This window comes from Protopterus annectens, chromosome 14.part0 (genome assembly GCF_019279795.1).
Source record: "Protopterus annectens isolate FY-2018-M chromosome 14.part0, PAN1.0, whole genome shotgun sequence".
NCBI classification, from domain to species: Eukaryota; Metazoa; Chordata; order Ceratodontiformes; family Protopteridae; genus Protopterus; species Protopterus annectens.
Genome location: NC_056748.1, coordinates 240,168,058 through 240,191,738, shown reverse-complemented (window position 1 = coordinate 240,191,738; position 23,681 = coordinate 240,168,058). Strand labels below are relative to the sequence as shown.

Sequence of the window (23,681 nt, the reverse complement as noted above, 5' to 3'; positions counted from 1 at the left end):
ATTACTCTTACAAGCTTAGAAAGTTGATAAAATAGCAGGTTTTGCATTAGCATGAATTTTCTGAAGGATATGAAGTCTGAAATTCAAATCACTGCTATTATTTTCTGACTTCAGTCCTCAATGATTTGCTAGTGATTTGGCAGAAAACCACAATTTTATGAGAAACAGACCAAAATGTGAGGCAGTTATCTGGGGGTATGGCTGGAAGAACAAGGAATGGTGAATATGTGCATAAGTTAACTGACAGCATACATTATAATATTACTGGGCAAATGCAATGATACGCATAAGGAGGTAAGAGCAAAATGGTCTTGCAAATTCATCTTCAGTGTTTGGAGTCTATGAATGTTGGTGGTAGATGCAAAGGTTAACAGGGAAAGATAACACTCCATCTGGGGAACATAATCATAAAATGGTTTTCTTTATGGTTGGTCTAACTGTTCATTTTGTGGTGATACACTGGAAAGATTACTCTGGACACATTTTTGTCACAGTGATCTGTACTTATGTTATTATGTTGGCTGTAAAAACTGTAATCAGAAGAATTTAGCTAACACTTCATGGTAAAGCCGTTCATTAAAATGATGTGCTGCTGTGAGATGAGCTGGAAATAACTTGTTTTTAGAAAACAGTTCCCAAAGTTGTATTTTTTGCTACAAACACAGTTATTTTGGGACAAGTTCATTGATTACACCCTGACTTGCAGAGAAAAAAAGTTACGCCATAGCTTTTCAATTCCTGGAGGATTGTTTTGTTTTCAAACATTATCTGGCAGCAATCCCTAGCTGAAAAAAAATACATCATTTGTTAGGAAAAAGAGACATCTTTCTCAGTTACTGCATAGCCATTTTAAAAAAAGATATTCTCCTTGGATGAAATGTATGTCTGCATATTTCTGGTCTGTATTAACAGAGGAAAATGACCAGCAGATCACTGAAGGACACTCCTGTCCTGATTTGCAGCAGTATGTTCCACTGCAGAGCAGTTATCCCTTTCCTGTCTCTGCTGAGCTCGGGTGGTTTTGTCTGAGGGAGCACACTGGAGGGCGGGGCCCTGCAGAAACATGAGCAGTCTGAGCGCAGAGGCAGTTGTAGTCCGCCTTCCTTTTTAGCTGGGGCTCCATTCAGTTAGAAAGGCACTAAGCACAGGGGTCAAATTTTAGAGGCTTTGCATGTTACACTGCACCATCTGTGGGGAAAGCAAATTGCAGGAAAAAAGGAGCAGTGGGATATAGATCTTTTCTGAACGTTGATCAAGGCAAATCCATACTCAGGCATTTCAAGATTATTGTTTTTTCATTATCAGGAAACTGTAAAGTGATATAATCTGCAGTTAAGAAAAGTACTGCATGTAGGTCATCCTGATGCTGTAATTGTTTCCATGGACTAAGTATCGTAAGCTACAGCAAGATGTCTGAGAAAGAAATTCTGTTTGACAACATCACTGCAGGTAAGGAAGAATTTAGCAATTCAGTGTTTTGTAGTGGGACTGCAACTCTCATGCGTGAGTCACTGAATATAACTAAACTACCACTTACTATATGGTAGTACTTTACAATATCCTGGACTAATTTGTTACTGTTTTGCTTGCTTTGGTAGTACCTGCAGCTGTTTTTTTTTTTTCAGTTAATATAAACAGTTGCTTGCTCAGGATGAGCACATGAGGTAGCAATCAGCAGATGTATTTCAGCATACAAACTTGTGTACTATACCTTTAAACATTTTTTCTGGTTTAGTAGGTCTTTAGACTTTTAATGCAAAGTAGAAAGAGTTGTTGAAATATTTAATTCAGTTTACTTATGAATGCAAGATCAATTCATAAATAGTATTCAAATCTAGTTTTATTGACTTTTATTATTCCCATATGAGTAGGAATAAAGGAAGGAAAACAAAATCAGCTAACTATATTTAGCAAACTCTCGCTGAGTTTACAGTATAGACAGGAACTTGAATGTGCTTTTTTTTTTTCAACCAGGCTGTATAAAAGTGCAGATTGTGTGGAGTCTGCACATAGGATGGTAATTTTTGCAGTGCAGTGCTGTAAATGTGATGCTGCAGTTAATGCATCACCTCATTGTGCTACTTGTAGGCTGTGATGGTTAAATACCCTTTTTTTTGGGGGGGGGTTGGGGTGGAGTGCGTGTGGGGAGCTCTAGTTACTTGCTTCTATCCTGATGCAGAATGTTGTCACATGGTATTCCCTCTGGGATTCAATGCAGCAAAATCCAAAAGAACGGATTAGTGCCAGGTGACTCAACAATGCTGTAGAGGCTGTCTGTCCTTTCTTCTAAACCAAAGGTTACATTTTTTGACCAGTCCCTTTTAATATGTGATATGACACCATCTTAACAGTTGTGGATCTTAGATAGCACTTGGTTTTCTGCATCTTAATATATTGTTTGTTATACTGTTATCTTGACTAAGTTTTGCATAAAAAATATAAAACTTGAATATGATGCCATTAATAATGATGAACCTGTTTCTCTAAAGCCGAAGTAAGCATTGTATGAATATGTACTGTAGTTGGGGAGTTAATCACACTATGCTGTTTTCATGCAGTATACTCTCCCAAAAGCACTGCTCACAAGATGGTATTATATATCTCAAAATAACCTCTCTCACCATGTGCAACATGCAAAGCCACGACACACAGCTATGCAGCATTTGGCCATGTGCAGCTCTCAGCATGAGCTTCTAATTGCTGATGCAACATCTTTCATCAGAGATGCAGGCCTTTTTAAAGATCCTGTCCAGGATAGTTTAGCTTACTTGCAAGGCTTCAGGGTTATGTGTGATGAGATAGAACTGATGGTAGGAGTAAAAGTTTCATTCAGTACAAGTGAATATACAAGTGAAACAATTCATTTTGAGGTAACGTATACTTCACACCTTTCTGGTGCTTAGTGAATATATCAGCAGGACAACAATTACATTTCAAATGCAAAATCGGGATATCACGAAAAGTAAAACAAATGTTTCTAAGTATACATGCAGTGCTGTATTTGTGGGCTTATTTTTTTAGGCATAGGAGTGTTTATGTTGTAGCCATTTAATCTATAATTGCTTGTGTAATTTATTAATACTACCTTATGTGCATATACAACCTAGAGTCTTACAGACGTAAATTTATAAATCTAAACTGCTGGAGTGGATCATGTAATGTAGAAATGCAAGAAATAATTTCATTGCTTTCATTTAATCCAAAACAAATTAGCAGTTCCTTAATGCTGGTATGACATGACTCATTTGCACCATGTTAGATGTAGTTATGTATAAGGAATAAAAGTGATTTTCTCAGAGTGTCAGTGAGGCAGTGGTGAGACTGGTACCATGGATGGTGCTGTTTACATGGCTGTACCCAAACCAGACTAAAATTCATATTGTATTATGTATTCCAAAGGAATGCCTGTGTTAACCGTTTGTAACTGCCAGTGCTGTGTGTAGCCATTTGTTGATACTTCTTACAGAATGTGATTATTTCTATTTCTAATACAAAACTGTGATAACATCTTTGTTGGACATTTTTGTAAAGTTTTAACACTCTGTAGACATATTGAAATTTATTATATACATACTTCTCAGCCGCTAGTTCTGAAATAAAAGGAATTAGAAGGAATTGTATAATAGTATAGCATTGACACTGATACCTTACAATGCTTCATTTTCAAGTTTTGATTTGGCCATGGTGCTTTCTCTGTACTGTCTACATGTCCGTCTGTCTCTTTATGCATTTTAAGTAGTCTCTAGTTTCCTCCCACATCATAAAGACATAACAACAGATGAATTAACAATACTCTAAACTACACATCATTAGTATATGTCCTGTCTGCGTCTGTGTGCATGTCCTTTATAGTCTGGCATCCCATCCAGAAATGCTTCTGTGCTTACTCCATTGATTGCTGGGATACATCCAGGTGACCTGGTAAACCTGAACAGGATAAAAAAGTGTATCAGATAATTAGTGGAAAAATGCAGAAATTGAAAGCAAGCAATTGCTAAATACTCAAGAGATGAAGAAGGAATTGCTATAAGTAAAAAGTAAAGCACTTTCCTTTCAACTGTACAGTCATAAACTTTCTACTAATAGTTTAATTTTGCATTATATTCCACTGTGTGCTTTCATAGCATTTCACTAAAATGGGTCCCATGTAACATTTTCTTCAACCTTACTTCAACTTTAGCTATGTTCCCTATCAAGTCCATTATAGAGATGTGGGGTAGGGAAGCACTTGGTACCCCTAAACCTTGTCCCGTACTGTAACAATCCTGAGGCTACTGCAGGACGTAGTCAACATTATTTGGTTACAGTAACACTGGAATTAAAGCTGTGCTTTAGTCTTCTTTCAGTGGAATAGCTCTTACTGCACATTTGGGGAGAGGTTATTCTTTAGATGACATCTTTTAATGCATTATGGCTGAACATATATTCAAAATCAAGAAATTCCAGGAAATGACCCTACCAAATAAATCTGCATGGAAAATTAATCAGTGGGGAATAGGAGAGGTTGGTGACATCATAGCACTTTGCGGCAGATAGAGATGGAGTTCAGGAGAAAGGATAGAGAGGCAGAAGGGAGCAGAAAAGACATTTGGTGGCTATTGGTTTAGGTAGCATTTTTTCACAGAGTTGGCATTTAGACCACGTATTTCATTGTTGTAAGGATGGTGAAACAGAAATACATAGAGTTATACAGTAAGATAATGGATAGGTGTCTTTGGACAGGGAAGCAGGGAGAGAGAGAGAGAGAGAGAGAGAGAGTGACGACTAATGGCCTTCTGTGGTCTGCAGGTGTCTGAGTGCTATGACATTAATTACTTTTTTCTTTAAACCTATATCTACAATGGTGTGTGTGTGTGTATGTGTGTGTGTGTGTGTGTGTGTGTGTGTGTGTGTGTGTGTGTGTGTGAGAGAGAGAGAGCTGCATCTCAAAAACTTAGTGCAAGAAATATGGACATGGCCTGAAATAATGGAGAAACAATGGCCTAAAATAGATTTTAAATATTGTTCTTATAAACTTGCAAATGTTGCTAGAATAACAGGATTTGTATTGGCATGCATTTTCTGACAGATAAAGTCTGAAACTCAAATGTATATCATTAATTATTGACTTCAGTCCTCAGTGATTTGACAGAAAACCACAAATGTTATGAGGAACAAAGCACAGATACTAGGCAAAAATTTAGAAATTCTGTGAAAATCTGGATAGTTGAGAGGTATTGTGTATCTGAACATGAATGTGTACATGTGCTTATGTATATATGTAGCAAAAAACAGAATACCTGGTGTTATAAGTTCGGATCCACCACTACCATAAAACAATGAAATAAAGTAATCTGGAGCCACCAACCACAAGTAAACACTTCATAATTAATAAAGTGTTTACTTGTAGCTTGCGGCTCTGCATTACTTTATTTCATTGTTTCATGTATATATGTACCCAGCTGACAAAACTGTAAGGATCTACAGCTCAAAGTGCAGTATGTGCTACTCTTAATATGTTTGGGAAACCTTTTCTTTGAACTTCCTAATGATCCCCTCCCCCACTATTCTGCACTTCCTTAGTTCTCTCTGCTGACCTTGCATTTAGACTGCAGAATTTATTTATGTACATTTTGATGACTAGGTAGCTGCTTGTAACAACTAGGTTATCTATTTAGGAAAGTCCTTGGAGCAGCACTCCAAAACTGCATATACATTTTTAAAGGAAGGTTCTGTCACTCCAGTATAGGTACAAGCATACTTCTGTTGAGTTTAAGCTGTAAAACTATAAACTGGTCAGCAATCACTGGAAAAATATTGCAACAGAGGAGTAAATAGTTTAAAATCCATGTTATTTTGAACATATTGGGTTGTAATAAGTACTACCTCTTGGCTATATATTATACAAGGGGTTGCCTGAACAATGTTTGTGCTTCTTGTGAATTATTTTCTGTAAATAATTATTCAGTATCAACATGCACTGCATATTATATCACCGTAAAATTACCTAAAATACCTACAGCGTTCAATTTCCAAAACTCTGTCCAGAATTTAAAAACTATACCTAACTCCAGAAAGAAATGTATTACTCATTTATGAATAGTTTCATACTGGTAACTGTACTGCATCTGTATTGATGTGCTGATTACAGTCAGTCAGTGAAGGAAGTATGCCTACACACACACACACACACACACACACACACACACACACAGACACAAACACTTTCAAGACAAAACAATGCTAATTTCCTCTGATGCCTTTTTTAGGCCAGCATTTTGTAGGTATGCATGCATTCTGATATGGACATACGCCAAGAAAGCTATAGTGTATGTAAACCAAAGAGCAGACAGTCCAAGGAAAGCAACCATTGCTGACAGTTTTCATTCGGATTCACTGACTCTACAACTATATTGCTGAGAAATTTGAAGAAGTGTGCGTGTGTGTGTGTGTGTGTGTGTGTGTGTGTGTGTGTGTGTGTGTGTGTGTGTGTGTGTGTGTGTGTGTGTGTGTGTGTGCGTGTGTGTATATGTATATGTTGGGGGATACTTTGGTGAAGTTTAATTACAGATATAGTTTTTTTATATAGGGGAATTATTACATATCCTTGCTCTAAGTTATGGTGGATGTGACAGAAGAATCGAATAAATGTGCACTATTGTGTCTGCTTTATTGTTTCTTAGCCTACCCTTATATACTTTGAAGAAACTTGACCAAAGGGCAAAGAATAATGTTGAAGGCACTTTATTGCCAGGCAGAGACACATTGTGTGTGTTCTAGTAGACTGAACACTGAGTGACTTGCTGGCCACATGCACACTTGGTTATCAGTAGATACGTCATCTCACTTTATCACAAAATGTACTGTCATATGCACCTTTTTAAGACCCATTTAATAAACTGGGAAATGTACTTAACTCTGAGACATTACAACCTTGAAGGTAAAGGAAAAACGTTATTATCTCCACTGTTCTGCAATCTCACTAAATTCAGTAGACAGTCTCCAATAAAATGTATGAGCATTGCCTAACCACAGTATGACATTCACCATATATCCCAATAAATAACTGGGACAACATGACATTTCAGTGTTCACAGATAAAGTCCAGTGATGAAGTAGCTTCTATAATGCACAACAAGTCCCATTCATGTGAAGGTTCAGAGCCATTGTCAAGGATTTCACTTGTCAGTAGGTAAGAGACTGTGGTAGTTCTCTAATTTCTTGGATTTTTTTTTTTTATTTCTAGCACTGATTTTTGGCTGAGTGGCATTTCAGACTCACTTTTTTGCACTACAGTCCTTCTTGTGTAGACTTGGGGAACAAGACAGGACTGGAAATTATGTACTTCTCTTCTTTTAGTGCATCACCATAGCCACTCTTGCAACTTATTGAATGTAAATTTACTCCTGGAGTGGCAACTTTCTTAGTCATTATTGGTCTTAGTATTAATTGGTCAACATTATTACTGTAATAAATCTACAGCCATAACTAGGTTGTCTAACATCCTGGAAGTTCCCCAGATTGGCAACCTCATTGACTGTGTGACGTCACTCCTCTGGGCCAGTGATCAAGGAGTCTCAATCCTCTCCATGGTCACCAGTGAGGGACATTCACTTGGACCAAAAATAGTTACAAACAGTATTTCTAGATACAGCTCTCTGCACCAAGCACAATTTCTCTTAAGAGCACAAAGGGAACACACTCATGTCCTGGGACTGGGTTTCTCTCTCTCTCTCTTTCCAGGCCCCAAATAAGACTACCCACTGACAAAGCTTTAGAGTTAAGTCCTTAGCCGGGTGCTCCAAGCCAAGTCCTCCACTACTCTCTCTGTGAAATCAGTACTCTCTGTGTCCCTGTTCAAAGTAGCTGACACATGCACTTTGTTTGAGCTTTGGTTTTTTCACTCACTCACTCACTCACTCACTCACTCACTCACTCACTCACTCACTCACTCACTCACACATGGGAAAGGCTGGCACAGCTATACTAGATCTACCACCTTTCCCAGGCTAAAAGGTAGATACTCTGCCAACAGAATATCCACAAAGCCAGCAACTCTTAGGCCCTTACCAGGGTACCCAATTATACTGAGTGAAATTGATACTAATACTAATGCTAATGTTGACCAAATAGCAAGGCTTTCAGGAGTGGCCATAGTGTCACAAATATATATAAGTACTTTCAAATTTTAAAATATTCTATAAAAGACCAGCCACAATGAATAGTTTAAATATATTTAATAATAAATAATAAAAGAAAATTAAAATACTAAATATCTGTGTACAATAAACATCAGAGTTTAATTCACAGGAAATATTAAAAACACAGATGAATAGATTCACATAGATACAGAAAAACAGTACTTAACTAATCTCACTATAATTTCCTGACTGATCTAAAGAATTACTATTCCATGGTTACTTAGTAGAGCAGGGCAAGATGAAGAGGGGGAGTCGTCTTTCTTTGTCAGGTTTCACAAACAGACTACTCTGATGTGTCTGTCTCATCTAGTATTAAAGCATCATTTCCATGCTGAGTGACATCACATACATCTGGTCTCTTGACTTCTGGTTCTTACACTACCCCCTTTACTAGAAACTGAGCCAGAATCTTGCACATATATGTTACCATACATGCACACAGAGTTTTGCTAAGATGTGTTATAGTATCTGGAAGCTATAAAACCAACTTCCATCCTTCTAGGGTAACAATTAGTTCACCTCAAAGGACAATACAGTAGTATTCTTAGTCTTGGCTTTCACAGATATTTTGTCTCTGGCTGCAGTCAGAACTGTAAGATACAATCTTTATGGCCTAAACCATGTAATTTAATTTCAGACTATTTTTCAAAGTTAGCTGGACTGAGATGAGTCTCTTCTCTTCCAGTATCCTCTGTTACAGTATATTCATTTCAACAGTTACTATATAGCCTGACATACAGATACATTTCTTTTCCGTCCAGCAGGACCCACTTTTGGTACATTTTTAACACAAGCAGCTTTATAAATACTTTTTCAACACAAGCACATGTACAAATCAGTTTGATATACAAATGTCATATAATTCTTTACAAAATTTCAGCTATCTCTGCTGGCATATGTTATACATCCACTGCAGTACTTTTCCTGGCTTAAAAAAAAAAAATCTTCTTGAAGTAAATAAAAGTGTGAATCCAGTATTAGTATTCATTTAAGAAGTAGAAGCATTTTAAATTTAGTGCCAGTACTGCACTCACTCTCTATCAGCAACTGCATTTTGTGTCCCAAACAGCTTGCACCAGGACAGATGCCCCTTCGCATTGCCCTAGTTATGGTTCTGAATAAATCCTGGAATCAGTTCCATGTACTCATTGTGAAACTGGACCTGTTTTACTTGTATTAGTTCCAAGAATCCACTTTGGACCTCTCTCATTTGTATCATGGAGATAAATTGAATTTTGCTTGTTAAAATATATCTTTCTTCTATGCTTGCCATGCAGGAATTGCATTTTCTTTCAAACACCCCACTGACATGTTACGTCAGCAAGTCCATTATAGTTCTGATATGTCTAGCTGGAAACAGCTCTGCGAAAGAATACTGAGCAGTATAAATTCCAGTTTGTCCTCCTCTGTAGTAGAAACAGTAATACTTTTACCTCCAGATTACTTTTCTTGCTGGTGTTTTCATTTTAACAATGCCAGAGTAGCCTGTTTTTACTTCATACATACCAGGTTCTCTCATCTTATACGTAACTGTATCTTCTTGACTGCCACGTAAGATGCATCATACATGTCCCACTGAAAACTCGTACATCAGAAAAAAATATTTTCAGATGCTCTTCAACATTCAGAATTGCTGAGAACAGTTGGTATTCCATCACAAAACATAATAATTATTGTTTTACAACAGTTCTTGTTCCTCATGGTATTAAATCTGCTTTAACAACAATGTTCTACAAGTGTTCCTTCTTTAGCATTATGATTTAAAAAAGAAGTTCTACAGAGGCCATAATCATTACCATGACTCTTCGAAATTCTGTATTCTTTTTTCATATTAGTAGCCTAACCATTACCATCTCTGAATTAATATTGCTACACATACAGTTTACTTTAAGTTTTATGATCCCATAACAATGTGATATTTTCTACCACAGAAATACTGAGGGAATGTCTTTACCACAAAACATAAAGCTTGCACCTCTTTCTCAGTTTGAGAATGTTTTCTCTCAAAAGAAAAATTACTTGTTATGCATCAGCAAGTTGGGCTTTCATCCCCTGAAAAGCCCTTTACCTACACAATGGGCTGAGGTTTGGCAAGCAAGGGATGCTGGCAGATGTTGATCACATTCTGCCAACACAGTCACAAGTCAACATTTCTTTATATTTTTCTGTAAGCGTTTTGCTCAAATCACTTCTGTTACCACACAGTATTATCTTTCAGGAATCTATACAGCCAGTTTAACGTTGTACTCTGGTTATGTATGAACTTTTGGTTACAAAGAGGAGAAATACCTAAAGTGCCTTTATATGTGAGGGGGAGGGCCTCATGATCATGAGTGGCTTTTACCTTCTTTGCAGAACGGTGTACTTATTCCTTTCCTATCTGGAAAATGGCCCAGATATTCGGTCCACATTGCCAAATTACATTTTGATGTTTTATCTTTTAGGCTTTAGCCTTGCAGTTATTACAACACTTAATTTAAGTTGCTATGATGCTCATCTGCTAGCTATGTTCTCAGTAATCTCAAAATCATTCAGATAGACACATTCAAATCCCTTAATACAATTTTCTTCTATTTCTTTGAAAAATTGGTGGTATGGAGCTATCACTGAATGTTAATCTCTTGTATACATACAGATCTCTGCACTGTAATCATCATACAGTGGAGCTATCACTGAATGTTATTCTCTTGTATACATACAGATCTCTGCACTATAATCATCATACAGTGGAGCTATCACTGAATGTTAATCTCTTGTATACATACAGATCTCTGCACTGTAATCATCATACAGTGGAGCTATCACTGAATGTTAATCTCTTGTATACATACAGATCTCTGCACTGTAATCATCATACAGTAGAGCTATCACTGAATGTTAATATCTTGTATACATACAGATCTCTGCACTGTAATCATCATACAGTTTTTGACTCATCGCTAAGTGTGTCCCAGGCAGGTATGACCCTAGCCCTAAGCAGCATCCTACCTTCACTAGAAATGATACCATAATACCAACAAAAAATAATTGACTTCAACAACTGGCTTAGTTTCTGGTGTCATTCCAAGGGGATCCAGTATCTGTCTGCCTAGGATGACATGGTTGACAGGCCTCAATGCTTTGCCAGAGATGGCCTCACATCCAAGTTATATCCAGCTATAGACTCCCCCCTCCATGACTCAGGACACCCAATCCTCCTGTTTGGATCTACGTGACTCCATCAAAGTACCCCCTAACACCCTGATTCTTGGTGACTTCAACTATCTCACAATAGACTGGGTGAACTATTCCTGCACTAATGTACTCACCCAATGATTCCTTGACTTTATCAGTTCTAACACACTAGACCAGCTGGTCTCATCCATCACAATGGGAAATAACATTTTGGATTTGGTTCTCACTGACATGGGTGACCACTGTACCACTCCCATAGTATGTTCTTCCCTGGTGAGATCAGATCATCAGTCTGTCTCATACGAAGTGTCTAACCCCCCAGCCATAATCAGGCTAACAAACTACTCAAAAGCTGACTACAGCCTCCTAAGGGAGGGTATCAGTAGCTTCACACCACCATCCCCCTCAGAGCATGAAGAGAACTATGCTGAACAGTATGCCAATGCAGTATACAAGCACCTGTACAACTGCGTGGACTCAGCCATACTCAACAGAACTAAAACCTGTTTGATGGACATTCTCTGTCAACAGGCTTTGCAGCAAAAGAAAGAAACTGATGTCCAAGGATAAAAAGGAACAAAGTCCAAACTGAAAAACTCCCTCCTTAGCCTCAACAAGCAAATGAGATCACTAGTGAAAACCTCCAAAGCCAATTATGAATTGAAACTAGCCTCCAAAACAAAGGGAAACCACAAAGCCTTCTTCATGGAAAAGCCCGGGTCTGTTCTGAATTCGTACTTAATGGTATCACTTGAGCCAATCCGCTAGCAGATAGCTTCAGCACAAACTTCACCCCTTGTCCCTCCCAAGGCCCTTTCCGTATCCCAGATACTTGTCTTGCACCTCACATCTCTGTTGATTTAAGTGCTAAAGGCCCTATCCAAGGCAAACACAGCTTCTATGGGACCTGATAGTATCCCAGGCTGTATTCTTCACCCCCTCCAGCAAGAACTAGCTTCACTATTGAGCACCCTATTCACATACAGCCTAAGTACAGCTTTCATTCCAGCAGAGTGGAGAACGGCCATTGTTATCCCCTTGCACAAAGGTGGTGCCTGGAAACTATTGCCCCATTAGCTTGACAAGTCTGATCTGTAAAGCCATGGAGCATATTATTATGGCTCTCATAAACAAGGACATAGGCAATCTCCAATAAAATGACCCCACCCAGTTTGGATTCGTTAAGGGCAGATCTTGGCTGTTGCACCTGGTTGACTTCTTTGAGACTGTCACCAAAGCCCTGGATGAGGGAAAGTCAGTACATACAGCTTACCTTGACTTGGCAAAGGCCTTTGACAAAATCCCCCACTTGGGCATCATTGAAAAGCTAACACAACTTGGTGTAAATCCCTATCTCATCAGGTTGGTGACCAACTGGCTCACCAACAGGACCCACAAGGTCAAAATAGGTGCCTCCACCTCTGATAGCAGACCTGTCACTAGTGAAGTTCCCCAGGGATCTGTCCTGGGAACCCTACTGTTTGGCATCTACTTCTCAGAGGTTCAGGCAAAGACAGAAGGCCTGTGGCTGACCAGGTTTACAGACGACTGTAAGTTGGGTGCTGTCATAGACTCCCCAAATGATGTTAAGATACTGCAAGATGGTCTCACAGCAACTAATGACTGGTGCCAAAGTCATGGCCTCAAGTTAAATGCAAAAAATGTATCATCATACCATTCAGCAAAAACACAGCCCCTTCTAATTACCACATCAAGGGCAACCCCCTAAGTACACAACCTATGGTGAGAGACCTGGGTACTCAGGTTGACAACAATCTCACATTCAACCATCATGTAGCAGCAGTGGTCAGAAAAGCCTTTTACTTGGTTCATCTCATAAGTAAAGGGATTGTATCCAGAAAAAAGGAGGTTATTACCTCTCTGTAGCCCTCACTCATTAGACCAATAATTGAGTATAATGCCCCATTTGGTATGTACCTCTCCAAACATCTGTACCAACTGGAAATTTCACAGAAATATCTCACAGAGAGAATCCATGACCTCCAACACCTGTCCTGTGCGGACAGGCTCAAGGCACTATCACTCTACTCTGTATCATACAGATTGCTCAGGGGTGATCTGTGTCTTGCCTACAAGACAATCTCAGACCCTGCCCTACTAGAGATGCTCCATATCCATAATTCTAACTCCTCGTGCATTACCCACTGAAAAGGCCTGAATCTAATATGCAACATCAACAAAACCTGCTGGAGAGACAGATTTGTCTCCCAGAGGCTGCCCCCATCTCTGGAATAGACTTCCCATGCTTATCAAATAGAGTACCTTGCTGACCCTCTTCAAGCGCAACCTTGATGAGTGGATGGAAAACAACAAATTTGTCCGAGGAATTCCACCTGTGTCCCTCATTGACAGGTGCTGACTTAGGTTGCTTTTTTGTGGATAAACTCTTGGCTAGGCTTGTAAGGGCCCCAGGGCCATTAGCCCAGTAACCTCTTATGATCCTATGTGCCTGGGATAGAGATGATCTTGAGGCCATGCCTCATTACAGATTCAGCCTTCAAGTAGCATCAACATGCAGGTGGCAGATAGGACCATTTTGCCCATTTTCAGTGTGGTGCAGCATACAAGGATATGTTCTTACATATATTTATGGTGCAGGTGGTGTCCATGACGAAGGTTTATTATGTTTCCTTGTATACCATATTGCAGAAATAAGATCCACAAATATTAAGGGTGAATGTGGCATCCATACAGAGTGATCACCCTGTTCATTGGGGCACAGCATGCAAAGTTCTTCCCTCACATATGCATAGGGTACAGACGGTACCCAAGGAGAAGGAAGAGGAGGAATGCTATAGCTAAAGGGGTACAGCATCCAGAGATGTGCCTCACATGTGTTTTTTTGTTTGTTTTTGTTTTTTATTTCTCAATAAACTTTGGGTTTCTAATACTGTGACAGCAATGAACTTCATTCCTGACTCAAGGTGTGGTTAAAGTGCATGGCATTATTATTGCTTCAGTCTTTGACATAGCTCTCAACCTCTTAGTACAAGAAATCTAGACAAAACTATAAATAACAGGAGGACAAAGGCCCCAAAATTGGGACAAATTATAAACATCGCTCATATAAACTTAGAAAGTTGCTGGAATAAAAGGTTTTGTGTTATCATACATTTTCTGAATGATATGAAGCCTGAAACTTAAATGACTGTCATTATTTAGACTTCAGTCCTCAATGATTTCCAGAAAACCACACATTTAAGAGGAATAGAGCAACAAAAATATGAGCCAAAAATCTGGACATTCTGTGAAAATCTGGACAGTTGAGAGGTATGGTTGTTGACATTTGCGAAGAGTGCTCTTCTCAGCATCTGCAATGTACCCGGAACTGCTTCCTTCTGCAGTTCATATGGTGGTTACGTGTATTGGTAGTATATTTAATAAACCATGAACATTTTTATTAATCCTGTTGTTCCTTCTACTATCGGGACGGCCTGCCTCTCTTTCTTTCACACTGCTCTAGTTTTTGCAGCAAATTCAGGTATATTATAACTTGTCTCTCAGGATGTGAGACACTATGATCACTTGTATGGTTAATGCTTCCTTTTCTTTCTTGGACTATTATATCTGTTTTTCTTGAGTCTATTTTCTTAACTGTTGATATTGGTTGATCCCATGTGATCATAAACTTCTTTATTGTTGATGATGCTTTGTGGTTTATGTTTCTATTGCTTGTCAGTGATGTCTGTAGTGTTTGAGCAATCTTCAAAGCAACAGTCTTACCACATTATTGTGCCTCTCAGTATACAGGCCGTCTGTCATGAGTGTATCACACCCAGCAAAAAAATATGCAACTGTTTCCAGTTCTGTTTCTCCCACAATTTCAGTGGCCTGTATAAACCAATGTGTACATAGACACTATCCTGGGCTGCCAGTATTGATCATTCATCTTTTAGTTTCAGTTCACCTCTCATTAACCACTCCTGCTTCAAATCATGGCCAACATAAGGTTGTTCCAGGAGATCTCTGTACTTCTGCACTGGGACTTCTCCTGTTTGGCATTAGCTTTTGTGAAGAAAAAGACAATTCTAAAAGGCTTTGACTATTAATTTGTTGATGACTGAAAAATGAGAGCAGTCACTGAATCCGGTATTGACTTAGCCATCCTGCAGGAAGGTTTATCCCAAATAACTAATTGGTGCTAAAGTTATGGACTGAAACTAAATTCTAAAACTTGCATTATTGTATCTTTTTTTGGAAGTCCTCTATCCCAGGGAGCTACCACATTAATAATATACTCCTAAGAGATGCTAGATGTTTAGGATCTGGGAAATTATATGGACATTGACCAAATGTGTGACAGCATGTGTCCATTGTCAACATCAACAGAATGGTTTGGAGGGACAGGTATATCTCACAGAGGATACCGCTGGTCTGGAAGGGACTCCTCAGCCACATAAAAGAAAGATCATCCCTCTTCATATTCAAGTACAACTTGGATCTAGGGATGGAAAACAGAAGATTTACCACAGGACTGCCCCCTGTACTATTAATGGACAGAAACAGCTCCTGAATGCTTTATCCCATACATGGCCCCCCTCAAATTATCTATGGTATGATCCCAGAGGTAATATATAATTATTTACCATGGAATGGGTAAGGCTAATCTCTAACCATATGGGATAGGTTAATTGGCGCATCAAATGGGAAACTGGCTATGCTTAAATGGCCTTCAAGGGCAACTAGTTAGTACATACTTATGAGCTTATGAACCTGTTGCATATCTGTATATGTAATCAATTTTGAGAAGTTCCAATCTTGGTATGCACTGATTTTATATATCATCTAAAAAGCATGAAGCATTTTTCTTGTTTTCATGTCTAACTGATCCAGTACCTTTGGGGCTAGTAAATTTCCCCAAAACGATAAGTTAAAACAGGAAGAACAAATTGATTTTTAGCTTGGACGTTATTTCTAGATGTCAGGGCAGTTTTCAGTATTAGTTTTAGTCTTCTAAAGTATTCCTTACTGAGTTTTATTAGCATTTGTTGATTTTATTGCTGATCCTTCATCATTTCCCACATATTCACACGTACTCTCTCCTGCTCAAGTTCCTTTATTTCATATTCCTGTCCCAGACTGATATTTTCTTGTTGCTGAAGCTTTCATGCTTTATGCGTAGCTGATTTCATAACTACTTTATTTAAGGACAGAGGATATGATATTAAAATGATGGAGAAAGTGAAGAGGCAGGTAGTGAAGGAGTGGGGTATAAAATATACCCCCTTATCAGGATCAGCACATAGAAATTTTTACAACTGTTGTTTAAAGAAAAATTCCAGCTTAAGGCCAAATAATTTAAGTAGGGCATGCATCTTGGAATATGGGCCACATACTTTTAAGGTTAAAGACATTATAAGAAACAATTGGAACATTATTCAAACTGATGCATATGTTTCAAATATAGTAGGGAACAGACCAACTTTTGTTAACAAAATGGGCCCTAATCTCAAAAGAATTTTAGAGAAGGGACCTATTAGGATAATTACTGTAAAAGGAAACACTTCCCAAAACCAGGGCAATTAAGTAAATTAAAATAACAGGAACACGATCACTGCCTCAAAACACCAGCAACCAAACCAAGCCTTGGAAGAAATTCCTTTATTTCACCGACTAAGCGCTTTCACCAAACAATTGGCTTCATCAGAGTCAGTGTGTTACAAAAAGCTTACACATTTTATACTTTTCAATCATGATGACATCACCTCATAATTCAATAAACTGTTCCAATTAATTAATTACTACCCACAACGGTTTCTAAAACAGTTTCTAAAACAATTTCTGAAAAGTTCAAAACATTCATTGTCACTCCTTAAACAATTTTACACATCTTTAAAATATAATATAATAAAAAATACTTCAATACATATAATAAACAATTTGACTAAACCATTTGACTAAAAAACTTTTATACAAATATATTTGAAATTGAACCTTAATGTTAGTGTAACTAAACACTATTAAAATGTTTTATATTGTAATTTGTTTATATAATTTGTTTATATAATACTAGCCTTGAATTTCAAAACTGGTTTTAGAGAAATATAATCGTTAATACCAGGGTATCTAGTGGCATTAAGCCTCAACTGCCACATAGTTTCTAATAACGCTACCCTGTTGCCAATATCACCTCCCTGTTCTAGCAATACTCTATCTATAATAAAGAATAAAAACTTCTTAAATTCCTTACAATTTGTGCTGTGAGTATAAAGTGCATTGTGCGAGTCCTTATTCTTGATTGCTCTTACGTGCTCCACAATCCTATCACGTAATTTTCGAGTGGTCATACCTATGTAAAATGCTTCACAGGATACACATAGGGCCACGTACACAAGATTCTTGGTGTTACAATTGCATTTTCCAGGGCAAGGTAAAGAGTACCCCCACCCTTTCACACAAACGTAAGACCCTTCTGCTATGTACCTGCAGCATCTACAATGACCACATTTGGACATCCTGGATGCTCTATTCCTAACCTCACATTCCAAAATACTTTTCAAATTATTACCTTTACTATAAACAATTCTTGGATGAACCCCCAAAATCTCCTTCGTAGCATCACTTAAACAGTACTCCCACATCCCTTGTAATGCTTTGACTATTTCCTCACTTCTCTCATTGAATTTCAACACAAAACATGCTCCACATGGATTTGTTCTATTCGACCCACCATGATTCTTCTCTGACACATTTACCCCACATAAAATGGGTGAATACAGTGAACATCTCTGTTTATATACTTCCCTTTTTAATTTTAATAACAATTTGAGCGGGTACCCCCTGTCCATCAACATACCTATCAACTTGAACATTTCCTGCTTAAATAGACTTTCCTCACTCACCAGTCTGGATAATCGCACCATCTGCCCTTTAGCCACCCCCTTCCTCTGATGGAATGGGTGGCAACTTTTAAAGTGCAATAATGAGTTGGAATAACTATCCTTTCTATATATAGAACTAAATAGACCTATGTCACTCTTAACAAGTGCTATGTCTAAATAGTTGATACTATCCTTTTTCCATTGAAAAGTAAATTTCAAAAAACTAGTGGTATTGTTTAAATACTCAATGAACTCCATTGCTTGAAGTTCATCGCCCTTCCATAAAATAAGCAGATCGTCCAAGAATCTATTGTACAAAATAATGTTCTCCATAAATCTCGTTGGGAGAACAAAAGTTCTTTCCCAAGTTAAAAGAACCATATTCGCAAAGACAGGGGGGCACCTAGCGCCCATAGCCACACCCGAACATTGTTGAAATGTCTCTCCTTCGAATTTAATAAAATTGTTCAAAAGAACCATCTCCATTAACTCACAAATAAAGTTAATCCTACTCTTGTCTACATTATTACTCATCATCAAACTCTCACAAAACATGTCCAAACCCTCCTTGTGTGGGATGGTAGAAAACAAGTTAACAACATCTATGGTTAAAAAACTATACACCCTGTAATCTTCCTTGACATCCCTCAGTCTTTCAAGGCAGTGCCATGAATCTCTTATCACATGTGGTACCTCCTCTAGCACTCTCTTACACATACAGTCAACAAAGGAGGCTAAGGGTTCAGTTTTAGAACCCTTCGCTGCTACAATCGGTCTAAACTGTAAATTAACTAAACCCTTGTGGACCTTAGGGATCCCAAATATATTGGGTAGAACAGCATTTTTAACCATCAAATAGTCATATTCAACTTCAGTAATCATACCTTGAAAAAGGGCATCCCACAAGTATAATTCAATCTTTTTGTAAGCAATATTAATTTCATTTCTCGATACCCTCTTGTATGTTTCTTGATCTTCCAAGATAGACATCATAGATGCAATATAATAAAACTTGTTCATCAACACCATTCCCCCGCCCTTGTCTGGTTTCATACACCTAATGTTACCAGAGTTCTTAAATTCTTTTAACAACAACCTTTCTTGTGTAGTTAAATTGTCGACACAAATGTGCCTAGCACTACATATCTTCCTAAATTCAAAGTCTAACAATTTTTCAAGGGCTGTCACTTCATTAAATGGTGGGGGAATAAAGGTACTTCTCCTTGTAAGAACCTTACAGCTAGAATTTTCAACATTGATGTGAGTGTTGTGATTGTCATGGAAATAAATCTCCAAGTTCAGTTTCCTTGCAAACAATTTCAAATTCACTAACACTTGTGCTACATCCAGTTTGAAATTAGGAACAAAGTTAATTCCCTTCGTAAATAATTCAAAGTAAACATCATCAATTATCCTGTCAGTGTAATTGTATATAAAAAATTCACTCTTCTGCAAAACTTGACAAGTCATACCTACACCAACACTTGTAGAATCATTGTTGAGCATACTCTGGGTAAAAACTCCAGGTACAATATTCATTGAGTCACCCTGCTCATGAATCTTACCACTATCAAATAAACATGTCACATCAATGACTTCAGTCACATTGTTGACTTCCACATCATCATTTTCATGATCCTGCACATTTGGGTATACACATTCACTTCCACCATCAATGTCCCCCAATACACACAGATGATTAATACAATTTGTGTATGAAAGTGAACAAGTATCATAAGCAAAATTGCTGTTGGCACAAACAAGGGGAACATCAAACCGTTCATGCCCAATGTCACTGTAATTACAAGTCAAAGCACCACTAATCAATACTGTACATGATGTTCTTCTCTCCCCCAGTCCTTGTAGCGTTTGTCCGTATATACTGTCTTCTGTGCCTTGCTTAATAACCTCTTGGACCTGCGTGGTCCCATGGGTGGATCCAAAAAATCAACCTCCTCAAAAACTTGATCCGCATTGTCTCTGTTAGCACCCTCAGGTGCTTCATTAACCTGTCCTGAGTCAAATTCACTAACATAAGAAAAACGATTGTTTCCCTGGCAAGAATAATAAGAGTTTGCTTTAGAATGAAAATCACCCCTGTGCTTGTATTTACCTGGCGGATAGGCCGTATTGTGCTGGTAATCGGTTGTATCCCTTGCCAGCTTTTTAAATTTGAGTGCCACATTTTTTCTCACAAATCCTTCAAGCTTTTTGAGCACATTATTATAACGAACCTCATGTTGAAAAAATAACAAGTCCGAACAAATACTTTTATGAAATTTTAAAATATCTTCTCGAATAGAGAGTAATTTGCTAGTATTGTTTTTAATAATAATATTTAGCATATCAAGACCAGCTTTGTCAAACAAAGCAATCAACTCTTTATAAGCTTCCGTGTCAAACTCAATGCCCATAGGGAGCTTCCACAACCGGAGCCCCTTAGGCACTTGGTTAAGCTCCTTAGAGCGAACAAGAAAAAGATTATCCAATTGTAAAGCTTTATATTTGGTACATAATCTATCGTACCTGCTAATCTGCTCCTTTAAAGACAAAGGGGCTGTAGGCTCCAGCCTTGAAAAAACTGTCCGGTCTGTAAACTCAGGTTCTTCCAACCACGAAAGCAAATCGTGAACCATGACTTCACCATCATGCCTCGCACGGGGAATACGTAGCTCCGGTGCTGATAACACACTCCCATTCGGGCCAACCGTGGATCTTGCCCCGGAATTGGAAACCACATCAGAAAATGTAACCGGAACAGGAACAGCTGTCTTCTGCCCTGGCGGCAAACTGGAACCTGAAGCAACCGGGGAATGTAAAGTGTATAGTTCTACCTCAGAACCAGTAGGACTAGAAACACCCGTTGCTTTGTCCCTTTCGCACATTAGAAGCAGTTTGTTCACTGCCGTGGAAATCTCTCTCAGGATAGCCTCCATACTGCCCGGCACAGTACGCCAACGAAGTGAAGCAGAATCGAATAAACCAACAAAAAGGAAACACTTCCCAAAACCAGGGCAATTAAGTAAATTAAAATAACAGGAACACGATCACTGCCTCAAAACACCAGCAACCAAACCAAGCCTTGGAAGAAATTCCTTTATTTCACCGACTAAGCGCTTTCACCAAACAATTGGCTTCATCAGAGTCAGTGTGTTACAAAAAGCTTACACATTTTATACTTTTCAATCATGATGACATCACCTCATAATTCAATAAACTGTTCCAATTAATTAATTACTACCCACAACGGTTTCTAAAACAGTTTCTAAAACAATTTCTGAAAAGTTCAAAACATTCATTGTCACTCCTTAAACAATTTTACACATCTTTAAAATATCTTTAAAATATTCAAGTTGATAGGTATGTTGATGGACAGGGGGTACCCGCTCAAATTGTTATTAAAATTAAAAAGGGAAGTATATAAACAGAGATGTTCACTGTATTCACCCATTTTATGTGGGGTAAATGTGTCAGAGAAGAATCATGGTGGGTCAAATAGAACAAATCCATGTGGAGCATGTTTTGTGTTGAAATTCAATGAGAGAAGTGAGGAAATAGTCAAAGCATTACAAGGGATGTGGGAGTACTGTTTAAGTGATGCTACGAAGGAGATTTTGGGGGTTCATCCAAGAATTGTTTATAGTAAAGGTAATAATTTGAAAAGTATTTTGGAATGTGAGGTTAGGAATAGAGCATCCAGGATGTCCAAATGTGGTCATTGTAGATGCTGCAGGTACATAGCAGAAGGGTCTTATGTTTGTGTGAAAGGGTGGGGGTACTCTTTACCTTGCCCTGGAAAATGCAATTGTAACACCAAGAATCTTGTGTACGTGGCCCTATGTGTATCCTGTGAAGCATTTTACATAGGTATGACCACTCGAAAATTACGTGATAGGATTGTGGAGCACGTAAGAGCAATCAAGAATAAGGACTCCCATGATGCACTTTATACTCACAGCACAAATTGTAAGGAATTTAAGAAGTTTTTATTCTTTATTATAGATAGAGTATTGCTAGAACAGGGAGGTGATATTGGCAACAGGGTAGCGTTATTAGAAACTATGTGGCAGTTGAGGCTTAATGCCACTAGATACCCTGGTATTAACGATTATATTTCTCTAAAACCAGTTTTGAAATTCAAGGCTAGTATTATATAAACAAATTATATAAACAAATTACAATATAAAACATTTTAATAGTGTTTAGTTACACTAACATTAAGGTTCAATTTCAAATATATTTGTATAAAAAAGTTTTTTAGTCAAATGGTTTAGTCAAATTGTTTATTATATGTATTGAAGTATTTTTTATTATATTATATTTTAAAGATGTGTAAAATTGTTTAAGGAGTGACAATGAATGTTTTGAACTTTTCAGAAATTGTTTTAGAAACTGTTTTAGAAACCGTTGTGGGTAGTAATTAATTAATTGGAACAGTTTATTGAATTATGAGGTGATGTCATCATGATTGAAAAGTATAAAATGTGTAAGCTTTTTGTAACACACTGACTCTGATGAAGCCAATTGTTTGGTGAAAGCGCTTAGTCGGTGAAATAAAGGAATTTCTTCCAAGGCTTGGTTTGGTTGCTGGTGTTTTGAGGCAGTGATCGTGTTCCTGTTATTTTAGGATAATTACTGTACCTACAAATACATATAGATGTGGGAATTGTAATTATTGTTACTTGATTTGCAATCAAGAAGAAGTAAAATTGAAAAATATCACGAGGTCAGACATAAAATTCCAACATGGAAATTGTAGAACAAAATATGTGGTGTATATTGCACTTTGTGGTGCATGCCCAGCTTTCTATATTGGAAAGACTGAGAGGCATTTTAATAAGCGAATTTACGACCACATGTATTGTATCAAAAAAGGTGATGAAAAGAATGCACTTTGCAGACATATTAACCAGTTTGGAAAAGAGCACAGGTTTACATTTGGTATTATAGATATTATTAAGTCGGACCCCAGGGGAGGTGATTGTAAAGGATTTCTATCTTTTTGGGAAATGTGGTGGCAATTATATACAGATGACTCCACACCCCCTGGGTTGAATGACAATATTTCTATACAACCTTTATTGAAGTACAAAATGAAATAAGAATTTATATGCATAACATATTCTTTATACACACATATAGTATTTTCATAAGTATTTACTTGTTTAATACACATTTAAATATGTTTACACATATTTATTTTTTTCTGAATATATACTCAACACTACTATGTTATGATCTATTTTATTTGAATATGTATATATGATATATGAAAGCATTTATATATGAATATATTTGAATGAATTAATTTATGTATTGGATAATATTTAGTGATCAATTTTTAACAGTGTGTTAATGATTTTTAACAGTGTGTTAAAGGTTTTTAGTTTTTAGAGGTGATATACCTTTAAATTATATGTATGTCTTTTTTGGCGCCAAAAAAGTGATTTAAACTTGTTAGAAACAAAGTAACAGTTAGTTCTGA

The 23,681-nt window shown here is 37.6% G+C and overlaps 1 protein-coding gene across 1 annotated transcript in view; it reads left to right on the top strand.

The window, feature by feature from the left end:
* Positions 1 to 1,041: 1,041 nt before the first annotated feature.
* HSPA12A (heat shock protein family A (Hsp70) member 12A) overlaps positions 1,042 to 23,681 on the top strand; it is a 956,869-nt gene continuing 934,229 nt past the window's right edge. Inside the window, exon 1 of the mRNA XM_044055963.1 lies at positions 1,042 to 1,449. Coding sequence (XP_043911898.1) covers positions 1,410 to 1,449 — 40 coding nt within the window. The 5' untranslated portion in view covers positions 1,042 to 1,409. The remainder of the gene's footprint in view (positions 1,450 to 23,681) is intronic.